Here is a 15,196-nt window from a genome sequence, read left to right on the forward strand (position 1 = left end):
TTTTTTTTTTAAAAGGTGCAGTATGCATCTCAGACCCAAAACGAATGTGCTCATCAGTTAATCAATAAAGTTGAAAAGCTCATGAAACTCAGATCAAACTGATCAAATATGGATCAATATTCTGTTCTATTTCTGTCTCAAATCTTTTCAGAAACATATTTTAGTGTAATGTTTAGCTGGAATTTGAGAACGTTTGTGACGTGGCAGCCATGTTGGAAATGGACGTGGAGGGACTCACATGCACTAACATGCACGCACGGCCGGAGCAGCTATCAGAACACAGACCAGAGAGGCTCAACATGCACAGAGGGAGCGTGACTTCATTCTCTGCTCAGGACGCCATTACTTCACTGTCTTTACATAGCAAATAGCTGTTGGCTGATCCAGTGAAGCTGAATGTCGTTTATCGCAGCTTTAATGTGTCTGTTGTTCCTCCGGGAACCAGTGACATCATGACGTAAAAAAAAAACCGACAACCACATGTGCCCCTGAATGCATCACATGTGAAACGTCCGAAAACCACATGTGCCCTGAATGCATCACATGTGCCCTGAATGCATCACATGTTAAAACACATGTGAGTTGTCACATGTGAAAACTCACGTGTGTGTTTTTTTCGTAAGGGCGTCGGTTCTCGGAGGAACTTCAGTCTTTTTCAGGTTGGATTTGTAGTCGCGGCCTCCGGGTTCGCAGGCGGCTCAACATGCAGCTCACAAACAAAACTTCCTTATTTTCTCGCTCGTATTGTTTATTAACTACGTTTCCAATGGCGGGAATTTCTGCAAATTAACCACAACATATGAGCCCAGATGTAATACGTGTGAGCAAATCCCAACTCAACCAACTTCACACTTAGTTGACTTCTCTTATAATTTGTACCAAGTTGCATCACCTGTTTGTAAAATGAACCGTTAAATACCTGCAAATTACTGCAAACATTTCTGGGAAATTACTGTAAAATTAAGGTACACGTAAAATAAAGCATCACCATAATTTTTTTATGTTACATGTTTTAGAGAATATCAGGCCCTTAATCTGCCCGCTGACCATAGTTTTGTTGGACGACAAGGATCGTGCACTGAAACACAAAATATGTCTGAATGTGTGTTTAACGTGACGACATATTATTGTAACTTAATGCAAAAGGACGGTAAAATATTACTAATAACATGTTTTACATTTTACAGGAGAACAGATTGTTTAGTTATAAAAGCTGTGATGTCATCAGTTAATAAAAACACAGCGTCTGACTTGGATCAGTGTGAGTTAAAGTGACTGAAGAGGGATGATGTGAGATTTAAGGGAAGATTCTTTGATTGTACGTATAAAGTTCTACTTAGAGACACGTTTAGACGCCTACTGAGTTACTTACTGAGGTTCGCTTGTTTTATGCACCAGTTAAACTTTGGGAATTTTTTTGCCTTTATTTGATGCAGCAGGAAAAACAGCAAAGAAGAGAGAAATGAGGGCTGACAGGCATTTTTTATAGATTATAGATTAAACATTGAATTCACTAATCAACAGATTGATTGTTGTGATTTCAACACCTTCAGTTTCTCCTTCTGATGTGACTCGTTCTTTCTGTTCCCAGGAGACAGAGAGGAGGTGCCGTCTGCAGACCAGCCCTCCTCCTGGTACCCGGACAGCATGAGGAGGAGCGGCGATGGAGCTCCAGCCAGAGAGCGCCAGCTGCTCCTCCACCCTGAGAGGAGGCTTCCGCACCCCGGAGGAGACGGCGGCGATCTGTGGAACCTGGAGAAAACTGTGGAGGAGCTGGGGCTGAAGGTGCTCCGGCTGGAGGAGAAACCCTGCCCGGCAGCCTGCAACACCACCGCGGAGAGAGCGGCGCCGCCTGGTGGCGAGGAGGCCAAACTGCAGGCGGAGGTGACGTGGCTGAAGAGAGGGCTGGAGGACCACCTGAGGATGTTCAAGAACGTCTTCAGTAACGCCGACGTGCTGGCCGGAGCTGGCGCCACGCTGGAGCTCGATAAACTGTGGCACCTGGTGAAGAACAAAGACGGGAAGAAAGAGAAGAAGAGAGGAGGAGCGAGGGAGGAGTCGGGAAGAGGAAACCACCGGACCAGGAGGGATTTAACAGGTGGGAGCTTCTTCTAAAGGACGAGTTCACAATCTTTCCTGTGTGTCTTAAACTAACAGTCAGGAGCCCAAATGAACATTAAAGCTGTTTTTCTTGCTGTAATCGTTCCTCCTAAAAGCTAATATGAAGCTTCAGCGTCCAAATGAGTCAAATCAAGTAGATATCTTTCAACGTTACAGTCTTTTTAGTGCCAAAGTTCCTCTTTTTGTTACTATACTTCCACCTGCAGCTCAACAGGGAAACACTGTGACGATGATGATGAACACAATAAATAAATCAGTTTGTTTTTGTTATATATATTTAGTTTATTTATCATATTTAAACTCTCTCATGATTCCTCCCGTAAACAGACAGTCTGTTCGTACGGCAGCTCTGAACTCGTGAATTTCGTTCGTACCTCAAAGAAAATTCTAAATACACCGAAACTTGAATGTGACAAGTTGTCATAAATCACTTTTTACGTCTCTTAAAGGAAAAGTTAGTTATTTGTTTTCTTGCTGAGAGCTTTGATACCACTGCACGCTGAGTACAACGCTAGTAGTTAACGTAACCTTTTCTCCGTCATAGTCCTGCATGTGACCCCCGTAAAACTTTGGTTAATGTGAAGATTTGATGTTAATCAGTGAATTTTGGAGATGCTGCCAGGTGGATTTTGTTACCTTTGGATAGGGACAGGCTATCTGTTTCCACCTGTTTCCAGTCTTAATGCTAAGCTAAGCTAGGCTAACCAGCCGCTGGCTATAGCTTCATATTTAGCGTCTGAACATCTGGCAGCATATCTCCCAAAATGTTGAACTTTTGTCCTTTTAAGAACAAATCTGTTCATACGAGTGTTTCTTTTCACCCTCGTCTCCTCTCCAGGTGTTCCCGTCCTGTCCGGCCTATCAGACGCCTCTCTGCTGTTCATCGCTGGTTCTCCTCGCAGCGTCTCCCACGGCGACATCTCGTTTGAAGCATTTTTGAACCGTGGTCAGTTTGATGCAGACGCCGGCGCCTTCACCGCTCCGGTGGACGGGATCTACCTGTTCGTCCTCACCTTGGACCTGAGGCCGGGCCCCGCCCACATCAGCCTGAGGAGGGAAGGGGGCGGAGCTCAGGTGTCTCTGCAGCGGCAGCAGGTGACGGAGGCGGGGCCCGTCACCGCCGTGAGCCTCCTGCTGCTGAGGGAGGGGGAGGAGCTGAGGCTGCACCTGAGGGGAGGGGCGTGGGCGGAGTCAGAGGACAATGTGTTCGCCGGGCTGCTGCTGCACCGGGCCACCTGAGGGCGCTGTGGGCCAATCAGCTGACAGCCGGTGAAAAGAGACTGAAGCCACGAAGGGACAAAAAGCTGCAGGAGGCTTCGTTTGAAAACTGAGCACAGATCAGCTGCTGCAAACCAGTTTCATCTGGTTACACGTTCAAATGAACCTCCAACAGCTTGTTTTAAAGTCCAACTGAAATCACATCGATCCTCCATCTTTACAACCAGAACAGATTTTTATTATCAACAAACTTCTGTGTGACGTCTGCAGGTATGTTTACATGCTGTTTGATCAACTGACTGCGGTGGAAGAAATACTCAATACCACGATGTAAAAATACTCCATTACAAGTAAAAGTCCTGCATTTAAAGTCCTACATAAGTACAAGTGTATAAGTATTATCAGCTAAATGTACTTAAAGGATTAAAGTAATAGTAGTGGTTTTGCAGACAGTCAGGCTGTGACTGATATATTAAATACATTTAACAAAGTACATTATTAATACTGCTGGAGGTGAAGCTAGTTTGAACTGTTTTATGAAGGTCATCAGACCATCAGATCATTTTTCAGAACTTTTCTTTAATCTTTGTGATTTTGTGAAATATTGGAGAGTTTTACCTCTTTGGGCTTCAAACAGTTTATTTATTTAATGTCTCTTTAAATAAAACTGCAAACAACTCAGAGACACAAACATGTTTTGTTAAGCCAGTAAGATGATTGAACCACTGGTTTAATCTTTAATAAAGTAATTTATAAACTCTCATTATGTTATTTTATGTCAAATCTTCAAAACTAAAGCTGTCAAATAAATGTAGTGGAGTAGAAAGTAGCATCACATGGAAATACTCAAATAAAGTACAAGTACCTCAAAACTGTACTTAAATACAGTACTTGAGTAAATGTACTTAGTTACTTTCCACCACTGAGCAGCTAATTAGCTAAACAGCAGGACAAGACGTGTGTTTAAATTAGATAATAACGAGACTTTAGCAGTAAAACTGACGCAGGTTGTCGTGTTGAGTATCAGGATGCAATCAGGCTCAGTGTGACCGTCTGATAGAACGACGCGTCGTCGCTTTAAGAAACATTTGATTGGCTGTAATTGACTCCAGCTACGTAAACAGATGATGGAACCGTGTTTAAAACAGATTTTTCTCCTTTTTTGGTTTCTGACTTTTTCTTCGAGATGGACACAGGAAGTGATTTACAGAGCTGTTAACGTTACACTTTAATCTCAGTTGGACTTTAAAAGATGTGTTTGAGGAGGTCAGAGGTCAGGAGTTCATCTGTAAAACTGAACAACATAATTATCTATGCAAGTACCAACAGAGCTATGAACAAATACTTTATGTCAATACTGTTGTTAAATACTTTATGTAAGAAAAATGTATTTTAAAAGGATTTTTTTAATGGTCTGAGTAACTTTTACACATTTTAAAAGGAGGAAAATATTTGTATGTGACGTCACCTGTTTGTAACGAATGTAAAGCACCAACATTATTCTGTACAAAACACAGAGCAGCATATATATATATTTAAATAAAGGAACTGTTTTCTACCAATAAAAACCCAGAAGACACTTTTTTTTTCTTTAAACATTTTAATCATCTGATCATCTCTGTTAAAGTCTACAGTGTAGAAAAATAAGCAGAAAATATATACCAAAAACAAAATAAAATCTGGCGAAACGCAAAAAGCCAAAAATAACTTTTAACACGGTGAAAAAATAACTTTTCTTCATTTGAATTATTGACACTTCTTTGTTGCATCGTTAATATGATGAACTCAGGTTTGGTCTGAACTCAAACTCATCGACATCCGAACACAATGATCATATTTAAATTAATAAAATTGATTATATTCCGTTTGAAAAGTTGCCTTGAATTCAGACCAGACTTGGGTTTGTTTGTTTGAGCTCACCTGGAAGCGCCAGGCGGGCGGGGTCAGCACTTTTAGCAGAATGGATTCTTGGCAGTAGGACAGTCAGTTATTAAAAACACCTTCATGTTTAATATCCAGTGTTCCTTCATCATCTATAAACCGATCTAATGTCGTCTGAGTACGAAAACAAAAAGCTTCGAGACGTCAAAAGAAATGAGCAACAAGCAGAAACAAAAATCTACCAACACTTCTGAAGTGCACTAAATTAGAGTTAAATGCAGTCGAGTCACTGCACTAAAAAAACATCTGCATATATCATCATTATAATAAATTCTCTCAAGGCTAGAACACATCTGGAAACATCATGCTAAATATTAGCTGCAACTCTGGTAAAGTAAAAGCTTCAGTTATGAATCTAGAATCGTCTAACGAGCTCTGAAACGACAGAAATCAGCCGCGTGTTGCGATTATAATAAAGGCTCGACATCCCAAACAAGGCTGCTAACTAACTAGAAAATGAGATCAGGTCTATAGCGGCAGAGTATAATTATTCAGAATTACTCAGGTTAGAATAGTTTCATTAATCTATGCACAACGCAGTCTGACAAGCTACAAAAATAAATAGAGTCAGAAGTAGATTTATATTCAGAGGTCCGTCCTGTTTTCCTCATCCTGATCAATATTCACATCAAAACATCTGAACGGCACATCCTGATCAATATTCACATCAATAATCACCTCAAGTATTCAACACTGATCGACAGTTATTCTCCTCTTCACTGCCGCTGAAACGACGAGTCGATTGATCGATCAGTCGATTGATCGATCAGTCGATCGACAGAAGCTTTAATAACTGATCGATCATTTAAGTCCAGTGAGAATATTTGCTGTTGTTTTTTAAGTAAACTGAATATTTTTGGGATTCGGACGAAACATTCAAAGACGTAACTGAACAATTAACTGATTAATGAAGATAATAATTAGATTAATCAATAATGAGAATAACGACGCCACATGATTCGTACCTCACATCCTTTATGACAAACATCTGAACTCGTTAAAGTCAGAAGAAACTTTTATTTTCTGTCTCATTAAAAAAATGCTGCAAAATCCAAAAAACCTGCTTTATAAAATATTCAATGTGATTTAAATGATCAAAAAAATGTTGAATGAATGGAAAGCGTCATATTTATAATAATTAAAAAGTTTTTAAAAATTATTATTATTATAATAATTATAATTATTATTATAATAATAATAATTATAATAATTATTATTATAATAATAATTTAAAAAAACAAGAAAAGGGGCATCGTGAGGCTTCACACCATTTGTTCATCGTGTTTTTTCCTCCGTAGATCATTTTTACAGTGAATAAACAAAGATTTCCAGTTTAGAACTGAGTGACCTGACTTGAACTTTGACCTGTCAGAAGCAGGAAGTTACGGCTGCTCGTAGTTTGATGTGATTCGGTCGTAATTTGAGCTTCAGGTGAAAGTTGAAGTGACAGAAACGTGAGTCGACTTCAGCGTCATGATTCGATTTTAATCTTTTATCTTGAAATGACTTTAAATTCTGAGTTTGAACAAACGGACTTTTTGGTAAAAGTTTGGTTTCTGTGTCTGTGAGAGCAGATCTAACGTGGTTGGATCAGTTTATATTATATTTATATATAAAACAATATAACCTTTAATGTTTCAGTGATACGACTCTTCCGTTGATTAAAGACGTGTTTAAACTTCCGACCGGCGTGGAGAGAAGAATAACTGGAGTTTCATACTTGTTGAGTGATTGTTGATGTGACTTTAACTCTCAGCAGGTTCTCAGAGCTCCGCGCTGCAGCGGCGTCTGATGATCCGATCGCTCCGCTTCACTTCTGTCCGTCGTCCATCGATTATCTGCCGGCTTCCTGTCGTCATACTCGTCCGTGATCTGGTGTTTTATGTCCGTTACAAATTGAAATGTGCTTAAATCCAGCAGACGCTCGAATCTGTGTGTAAGAAATCTGTCGGTGTTGGTTTTGTGGCGTCCAGACTGAGGAGGACCAGACAGGTTTGTAGTGAAGCAGGAAACTGTTAAAGTGGCAGATTTCTTCCCCACATGATGCTGCAGAACAGGAGACCAATCAGAGAGCAGAGATCCACCGACACCTGCAGCAGGTGACGCTGTGGGCGGCGACGTGTTGGCACATTTTAAATAGAAAATAATAAACTGACTGAATCTTCACTGAAGATCTGATTTGTCCTGATGGACATGTGATTAAAACTCTTCTGTTGGGTGGGGGAGTGGGGGGGGGGGGTGGGGGGGGTCCCGGTGGCGAGCCTCGGGCTCGATCAGCTGGCGGGGCGGAATCGAGCCACGTAGGCGCCACAGGATGGGCAGTACGGGCGTGACGGCTGCGCAGGAAGCTGCTGGCACAGCGAGCAGAGCTGGGGGGACCTGCGTTGCCGGGCGAGGGGGGGCTGGTGGGAGTCGGTCCTCTGGAGGGACTGGTGGTGGCGGGTGGAGCGGAGGTCCCAGGTGGAGCTGACAGTCCTGTAGTCGGCGTCGCGCCGCCAGTCGCTCTCAGGGGGCACGTCCAGGCGGAGCGGCTGGGCGGGGCTTTCCCCCGGCACCCTGAGGGGGGGGGCAGGGTGGCGGGACGGCGGCAGGTGAGCGGCGCCGTTGACTTTACTGGGCAGCGACGGTTGGCGGTAGTGACTGTTAGTGGCGGCGGCGGGGCGGCGGGGGTGCGTCAGGGTGGCGTAGAGACTCTGTGGCGGTGCCGGCGGAGGGGCGGGGGAGGAGCCGGCTCTGGGCCTGGGGAGGGAGGAGGTGGAGGAGAAGGAGGAGGGGTGTGGAGCTCTGCGGGGAGCCCGAGGCAGAGTGCCGTAATTCATCGCGACACTGTGGAGGCCTTCACCTCCTGACACACCCTGATGCCTGTCAGACACAACCAGAAACTGCTGCTGGACACCCGCTCCTGAGGAAGAGGAGGAGGAAGAGGAGGAGAGAAAAGATTAGAACACAAAGAAGAAGAGCTGCAAACAAACGTAAAGGAAAAAAAACAGGAAGTAAACATTCACTCAATAAGACGCGTGATTGGCCTGTTTTGTTCCACAATCAGTCAAGTTGTGACTAAAATCTGTTTTCTGTTTTCTGGCTGCCAGAAAAAAATCTGATTTAAGATTTAACCTCAAGAAACTCAAAAGCAACTTTGGAAACAGCGACTTCAGGACATTATGAAGGATGAACAGTTCTGTGTCTAGATGTTTAGATTCTTTCCCATAATGCAGCAGCATCAGGAGGCGTCTGATCATCTGCAGCCAGAGTCAGTCTGAGATTAACATGAAGACACTGAAGCAGCAGCAGAAGAAGAACTGTGGCGACTTCTCCAACATGCAGGAACAACCGAGCTGCCGAGTAGAGCTGCTGCTGGTTTAAAGACAAAGCTTGATGAACTTCCTGCTGTTTACTCAACTTTGGATCCAGTTTACTGTAAATCCAAACTGAAAACATCCTCACTTCACTTTTACTACCTAAAACATCTGCACAGTGCTGAATGTGTAGATTTAGAGCAGTTTTTCATCTTTGTGTTTGGACTCTCCGGCTCTCCGTACCCTCAGAGATCAGCGCTGTTGAGGCTGCTTGCTATTGGTCAACGGGACAAATTTGCAGGTCAAAGTTCATTAAAGTTGAACTGGATTTATTTCACTCCTGTGTATAAATGTTGCTTTTAAAAGCTGCTCAGATCAGTTCGGGTGTTTTCTTGTCTTCTTCGGTGGTTTTTTGTGGTTTGGGTGGTGGTGGTGGTGATGGTGGAGGTGAAGGGCCAGTGGGTTACCTGAGTGTCCCCAGGAGGAGGGGCCCGAGCTGGGGGGCCGTGATGTCTGCGGGGGAGGGTGCTGTGGAGGAGGTGCAGGAGCTGAGGGGCCGTGGTGACGGGGTTGGTGGTGGTGTTGTTGGAGGAGGAGGTGGTGGTGGTGGTGGTGGTGGGAGTGATCTGTGGTGAAGGAGGTGGAGGAGGCAGGGGGGAGGTGCAGGGAGGAGGTGCTGGGGCGACGGGGGAGGGTGGAGAACGAGGAGCGAAGGTCGGAGTGTCTGAGGGGGGGCCTGGATACAGACGGGTCCTTCAGGGGGGGAGACGACAAAAGAACAAAGTGTGGAGAAAAAGGAGGAAAAACGATGAAGAGGAGAAGGAGGAAGAAACGAGGAGAGACAGAACATGAAGGAGATGAAAGATGATGAAGAGGATGGAGGAGGAGGAGGAGAAAGAAAATACAAACAATGACGTCAAAAGGAAGAAAGAAAAGAACAGAAATGAAGAAGAAAGTAAAAAAAATGAAAACATGTTAACACAATGGATGAAATGAGTCACAAAAATCCCACAAATTCAATTTTAACCATTAAACTGTTCATAACAATAATAAAACTGCAGTAAACAGCTGTCAGCTGACTGTTGCTGCAGCAACGCTGGACGCCTGAAATATGAAGTCAATTAATTAATTACTTTTTTATTTGAGTGTTGAAGAAGAAAACAGACATTCGGGTGGAGAACTGATGATCCAGTGATGTCTGTATGTCAACTCCTCCATCAACAAGATGCCGACGGTGCGTCTCTCCTGCCTTTGACCCCTGCTGATCTGACCTGTTTGATCCTGCAGAGCCCCACCCTGTTTTTGCCACCTTGATCACCTACCTGATTGCCCCCCCCCCCCCCCCCCCCCCCCCCCCCGTTTACTACGCTGCCTTGATCCTGTATGCAGATGCCCTCCCTCCCTACCTTTTGGTTACCAGTTGTTTGATCTTGAACAAGGATTTTCTTCATCAGTGTCACAATCTCACATAAGAACACATGACAAACAATAAATATATTATCTGTCTGTATAAAGTATGTCATGCAGTCTGCAGCCCATGATGTGTTTTTCTTTGTCTACTTTCTGGAGTTTTAATACAAAAAGCATCAAACAAAACAGGTTTAATCTTCTGACCTGACGTCAACAACACTCTGAATAACTAGAAATATTCATGTGCTTCTTGAATATATGTGTGGTTTGTCTTTGTGTCACAGTTTGAATTCTTTATGAGCTGTTTTCAGTTGAATATTTCAGTCCTGGTAAGAGTTTGCTGTTTCAGACACCAGAGAAGAAGAAAATCCTCCTGCTGGAGTCAAACCTCAGCTGTCGGCTTCACGCTGAGGTTAACAGCTTAATGGAGGAACTAAATCACTGATCAATGTTTAATGCGTTTGGCCCCGAGGCGATTCCTGAGGGCTGAATACCAGATGGCTGAACGCCAGCGGCAGCAGAGAAGAAGAGAAGAAGAGAAGAAGAGTGGCGACTTCTTCGACCTCAAACAGCAGCCGATGAAGGAATCCTGCTGTGTTCTTTGATTTAATGCAGTTTTATCATAAAAAAGTGGATTTTTCTGTTTTTCTGTGTCTCTTTACGGATTTTATTCATGAAAGTAATATTTATTAATATTTATTCTCACAGGAAAAAAATACTAAATTAACATAAGGAGGCAAAGTTTATTGAAACTGATCAATTATCTAATTTAATCCCAAAAAACAGAAAAAAAAACAGAAATACTGTAAATTCTCAGATGTTATTGACTTCAAAGGCTTTATTTCTAATTCACCTGCTTTATATTTGATCTTTTTAATTAAGAAGCCTGTTTTCTGGTTTTCTCTTGATTTGATTAAGAGCTGTAACGATTAATTGATTAGTTGATTAGTCAACTAATTAATCTGCAACAATTTAGTAATTTTTCCAAGCAAGAATTCACAGGTTTCATCTCCTCAAATGTGAATATTTTCTGCTTTTCTATGACAGTAAATGAATATCTTGGAGTTTCGGACTGACTGTGAGAACTTGTAACGAACATTTTTCACAACTTTATACACCCAAAGATTAACAGATTAATCAGGAAAATTATCTGATTAATTGATAATAAAAATAATCCTTATTAGCTCCGTATAATCTGATTAATCTCTAATTATTAATCAATGATCATCAGTGAAGTCAGTCTGACTCTAAAATAGAAACTAAAACTATGAAAATAGTTTTAGTTTCTATTGAGCTCATTAGTTGTAAAGTTGTGTTTAATCAAACTGAAGGACAGATCATATTATTGTCTTTAATAATCTATTGATTATTGATCAGTGTATAAAGTGTTGAACAATATTCCCTGAAGCCCAAATGAACATATTCAGATGTTTTGTCACAAACACAAAGATGTTGAGTTTATTATCATGGAAAACAGTGATGACCCCTCTGTAGGGATGTGTGTGTTGGTGTGTTGTGTGTGTTGTGTGTGTTGTGTGTGTTGTCTTTCAGTGTTGCTGGTGGTATGTAGGTAATGTGGAGTATGTAGGTAATGTGGAGTATGTAGGTAATGTGGAGTATGTAGGTAATATGGAGTATGTAGGTAATGTGGAGTATGTAGGTAATATGGAGTATGTAGGTAATATGGAGTATGTAGGTAATGAGGAGTATGTAGGTAACGTGGAGTATGTAGGTAACATGGAGTATGTAGGTAATGTGGAGTATGTAGGTAACATGGAGTATGTAGGTAATGAGGAGTATGTAGGTAATGTGGAGTATGTAGGTAATGAGGAGTATGTAGGTAATATGGAGTATGTAGGTAATGTGGAGTATGTAGGTAATATGGAGTATGTAGGTAATGAGGAGTATGTAGGTAATGTGGAGTATGTAGGTAATGAGGAGTATGTAGGTAATGAGGAGTATGTAGGTAACGTGGAGTATGTAGGTAATGAGGAGTATGTAGGTAACGTGGAGTATGTAGGTAACATGGAGTATGTAGGTAACGTGGAGTATGTAGGTAACGTGGAGTATGTAGGTAACATGGAGTATGTAGGTAATGAGGAGTATGTAGGTAATGTGGAGTATGTAGGTAATGAGGAGTATGTAGGTAACGTGGAGTATGTAGGTAACGTGGAGTATGTAGGTAACATGGAGTATGTAGGTAATGTGGAGTATGTAGGTAATGTGGAGTATGTAGGTAACATGGAGTATGTAGGTAATGTGGAGTATGTAGGTAACATGGAGTATGTAGGTAATGTGGAGTATGTAGGTAACGTGGAGTATGTAGGTAACGTGGAGTATGTAGGTAACGTGGAGTATGTAGGTAATGTGGAGTATGTAGGTAACGAGGAGTATGTAGGTAATGTGGAGTATGTAGGTAATGAGGAGTATGTAGGTAATATGGAGTATGTAGGTAATGTGGAGTATGTAGGTAATGTGGAGTATGTAGGTAACATGGAGTATGCAGGTAATGAGGAGTATGTAGGTAACATGGAGTATGTAGGTAATGTGGAGTATGTAGGTAACATGGAGTATGTAGGTAATGTGGAGTATGTAGGTAATGTGGAGTATGTAGGTAATGTGGAGTATGTAGGTAACGTGGAGTATGTAGGTAACGTGGAGTATGTAGGTAATATGGAGTATGTAGGTAACATGGAGTATGTAGGTAATGAGGAGTATGTAGGTAATGTGGAGTATGTAGGTAATGTGGAGTATGTAGGTAATGAGGAGTATGTAGGTAATGAGGAGTATGTAGGTAATGAGGAGGTTTCTTCACCACACAGTACAGACACAGTAAAGAGCAGAAACTGAACCAGGCTGCAGTTCCATCAGATGAACAGAAGGTGGCAGCAGGATGTTACAATCAGTAGTGAAAAGATTCAATGATGTTCACACTCACTGCTGGTGTTTCCAAACAGCTTTGTCAGTGTGTTTGTGTAACTGGAGGAGTTTTAGATCTGACGCACCATCAAAGGGCTGTTTGAGGGTTCAGGCACCGTTTTAGGCTTAAAATTGCGTTTAGTGTGTGTGTCAGACTTACACAGCTGTGGGAGGGGCCGAGGTTTTGGGCTCGAGACCCGATGACGGTTCCACTCAGACTACGGGCGATGCGTCGCAGGTTTTCTGCGCTGTAGCTCTCGTCTTCACCTGACGGCTGCAGGGAGAACAGACGTCAGCGTGTAATAAAAACAGAGTTACAGACGTCACACAATCTGAAATCCTTAAAGCAGCACATACACATACTGTACCTTATGCAGCGGTGTGACAGGTGTTCTGTAGGCGTGTCTCTCTATCTCCGCCGTCGGGGTTTTGGACCGTCCAGATCCTGACAGCATTCTCCTCACACCTACACCTACACACACACACATAAGTATAAACAGTAGATGCAGTAGTAACAGTCGTAGTTGTTGTGGTTCATTCAGTAGTGATGCATTACTCGTCTTTTCTACTGCAAACAAAACAAGAAACTATATACAAAGTGATGCATCTTCTTCAAGAACCATCTTTGGTCTGAATACTACGTCTGTGCATAAATATTCATTTACTGGTTTAACAGCAACAACCAGTGAAAAAGCTGGACGTATGAGCAGTACTAATAGTAGTATTAATAGTATTTATTTAGTGGTAGAAGTCAGTGAACCTTCCTCCTCTTGTGTTGTTGTGAGTTATGATTAACAACACGATGTTCACATTCAACAAGGTTGCAGAAGGTGAATTTAAAGGACTTTAACGCTGCTGAAATGTTACGTCAGTCACATCGTCACCTTTTCCCGTTAACTGTCCTCACTGTCTATATTTATAGATGTGTGTAGTGATTGATCGTCTTGTCTCACTTGTGATCAGTTTTGGATAAAAGCTGTAAGTGTGAGTCTGACTGGACTGACAGCAGCTGGGATATTTATTCCCAGTTTGTTCTGGGAGTTTAATGGAGCTTCCTGGAGGATGATTCTGGTGGTTTTACCTGCTTTGTTGCTGGTTGGCTGAGGGCTGACTCCGCGGCTGCCCCGGTGCATGCTGGGAGCCAGCAGACTGGCCTGATACAGAGAGTCCAGCTCCGACAGCTCCTCGCCGTGCTCCGCCCCTCCTCCTGTTGCATTCTGGGAGCCGTAGTATCTGTTGACGTTCTCCGCCCAGCGCTCCACAGGCAGGGCCGCTCTGTAGTCCTGGCTGGGGGGCGGCGAGGCGGTGCGACCCGGCCGGCTCGCAGCTGGCAGGTCGGAGGTGGAGTCTGGAGGGGGGTAAAGCGGCGAGCTGATTGGTGGGTCGACGGGAGAATCAACAGCATCAGGTGGGTCCGGGTGTAAACAAGACCATTTCCTGGTTGGGTAGGTGGGAGGGGACGGGGCGACCCTGGGGGTGGAGCTAGATACAGGGGGCGTAGTCTGTGGGTGTCTGTCGTAATATGACTCCACCTCCATCAGGTGACACCTGTCGACAGGTGACGGGGTTCTGGAGTACGATGTGGATGGGGGCGGGGCCTGTGATGATGTTCTGGTCCACTGGGTATGGAGCTCCGCCTCCTCAGGTGGAGGAGGTGGAGCCATGTCTTCCAAGGGGCTTTGCTCCCAGGTGTCCACACACAGAGCAGGGAGGGACCTGGCGTTGGCGAGGGGTTTCCCGATGCGAGAGCAGGGGCCCCGGACCCTGCTGTCCTCCCCAGGTGAACCTGTAGGAGCCACGGCGTTGGAGGCGGAGTCAGACGCTGAGCTTGTTTTGGGAGGGTGGGGCTTAACATGGCAGGGAGAAAGAGGCGGGTCCTGCTGGTCCTGCCTGGCGGCTGATTGGTCGCCGAGTCTGTCCGTCAGAAGTACTGGGAGCGAGAGAGGCTTTTCACTGCAGAGAGAGAGAGAGAGCGAGAGAGGTCATTTTGTGTGTGTGTGTGTGTGTGTGTGTGTGTGTGTGTGTGTGTGTGTGCAGTATGGTTGGAACAGATGGTGTCATTGGAGAGCTCTGTGTGTGTGTGTTTCAGAGGTTGTTGTGAGTGTCGGTGATCTCTCCCCATGTTGCGCACTCTGAATGTGCCGGTTGTCACGACAACACCTCTACAGTACTGTTAGCGCCTCCAGAGACTGCAGCGTTCATTACAAACACAACAAGAACATCTGATGATTTGATGATGTCTGTTCTGAGGGTGGATGGATGTTAGAGACCAGCCGCACATGGAGGATACA

The 15,196-nt window shown here is 43.6% G+C and overlaps 2 protein-coding genes across 9 annotated transcripts in view; one reads left to right on the top strand and one right to left on the bottom strand.

Moving 5' to 3' along the window:
- mmrn2a (multimerin 2a) overlaps positions 1–4,890 on the top strand; it is a 37,512-nt gene extending 32,622 nt beyond the window's left edge. For all 4 annotated transcript variants that reach the window (XM_067610917.1, XM_067610918.1, XM_067610919.1 and 1 more), the window contains 2 exons: positions 1,592–2,098; positions 2,960–4,890. In XM_067610917.1, the coding sequence (XP_067467018.1) occupies positions 1,592–2,098; positions 2,960–3,360 (908 nt within the window). In that variant the 3' untranslated portion in view covers positions 3,361–4,890. The remainder of the gene's footprint in view (positions 1–1,591; positions 2,099–2,959) is intronic.
- Positions 4,891–5,360: 470 nt separating this feature from the next.
- Positions 5,361–15,196, bottom strand: part of LOC137197476 (inactive ubiquitin carboxyl-terminal hydrolase 54-like) — a 60,506-nt gene continuing 50,670 nt past the window's right edge. For 4 of the 5 annotated variants that reach the window (XM_067610914.1, XM_067610915.1, XM_067610912.1 and 1 more), the window contains 5 exons: positions 13,987–14,858; positions 13,274–13,377; positions 13,066–13,179; positions 9,044–9,329; positions 5,361–8,182 (listed from right to left, as the gene is read on the bottom strand). In XM_067610914.1, the coding sequence (XP_067467015.1) occupies positions 7,554–8,182; positions 9,044–9,329; positions 13,066–13,179; positions 13,274–13,377; positions 13,987–14,858 (2,005 nt within the window). In that variant the 3' untranslated portion in view covers positions 5,361–7,553. The remainder of the gene's footprint in view (positions 8,183–9,043; positions 9,330–13,065; positions 13,180–13,273; positions 13,378–13,986; positions 14,859–15,196) is intronic. The other variant, XM_067610916.1, reaches the window with a different exon arrangement.

The sequence above is a fragment of the Thunnus thynnus genome, chromosome 14 (assembly GCF_963924715.1).
Source record: "Thunnus thynnus chromosome 14, fThuThy2.1, whole genome shotgun sequence".
In the NCBI taxonomy this organism is placed as follows: domain Eukaryota; kingdom Metazoa; phylum Chordata; class Actinopteri; order Scombriformes; family Scombridae; genus Thunnus; species Thunnus thynnus.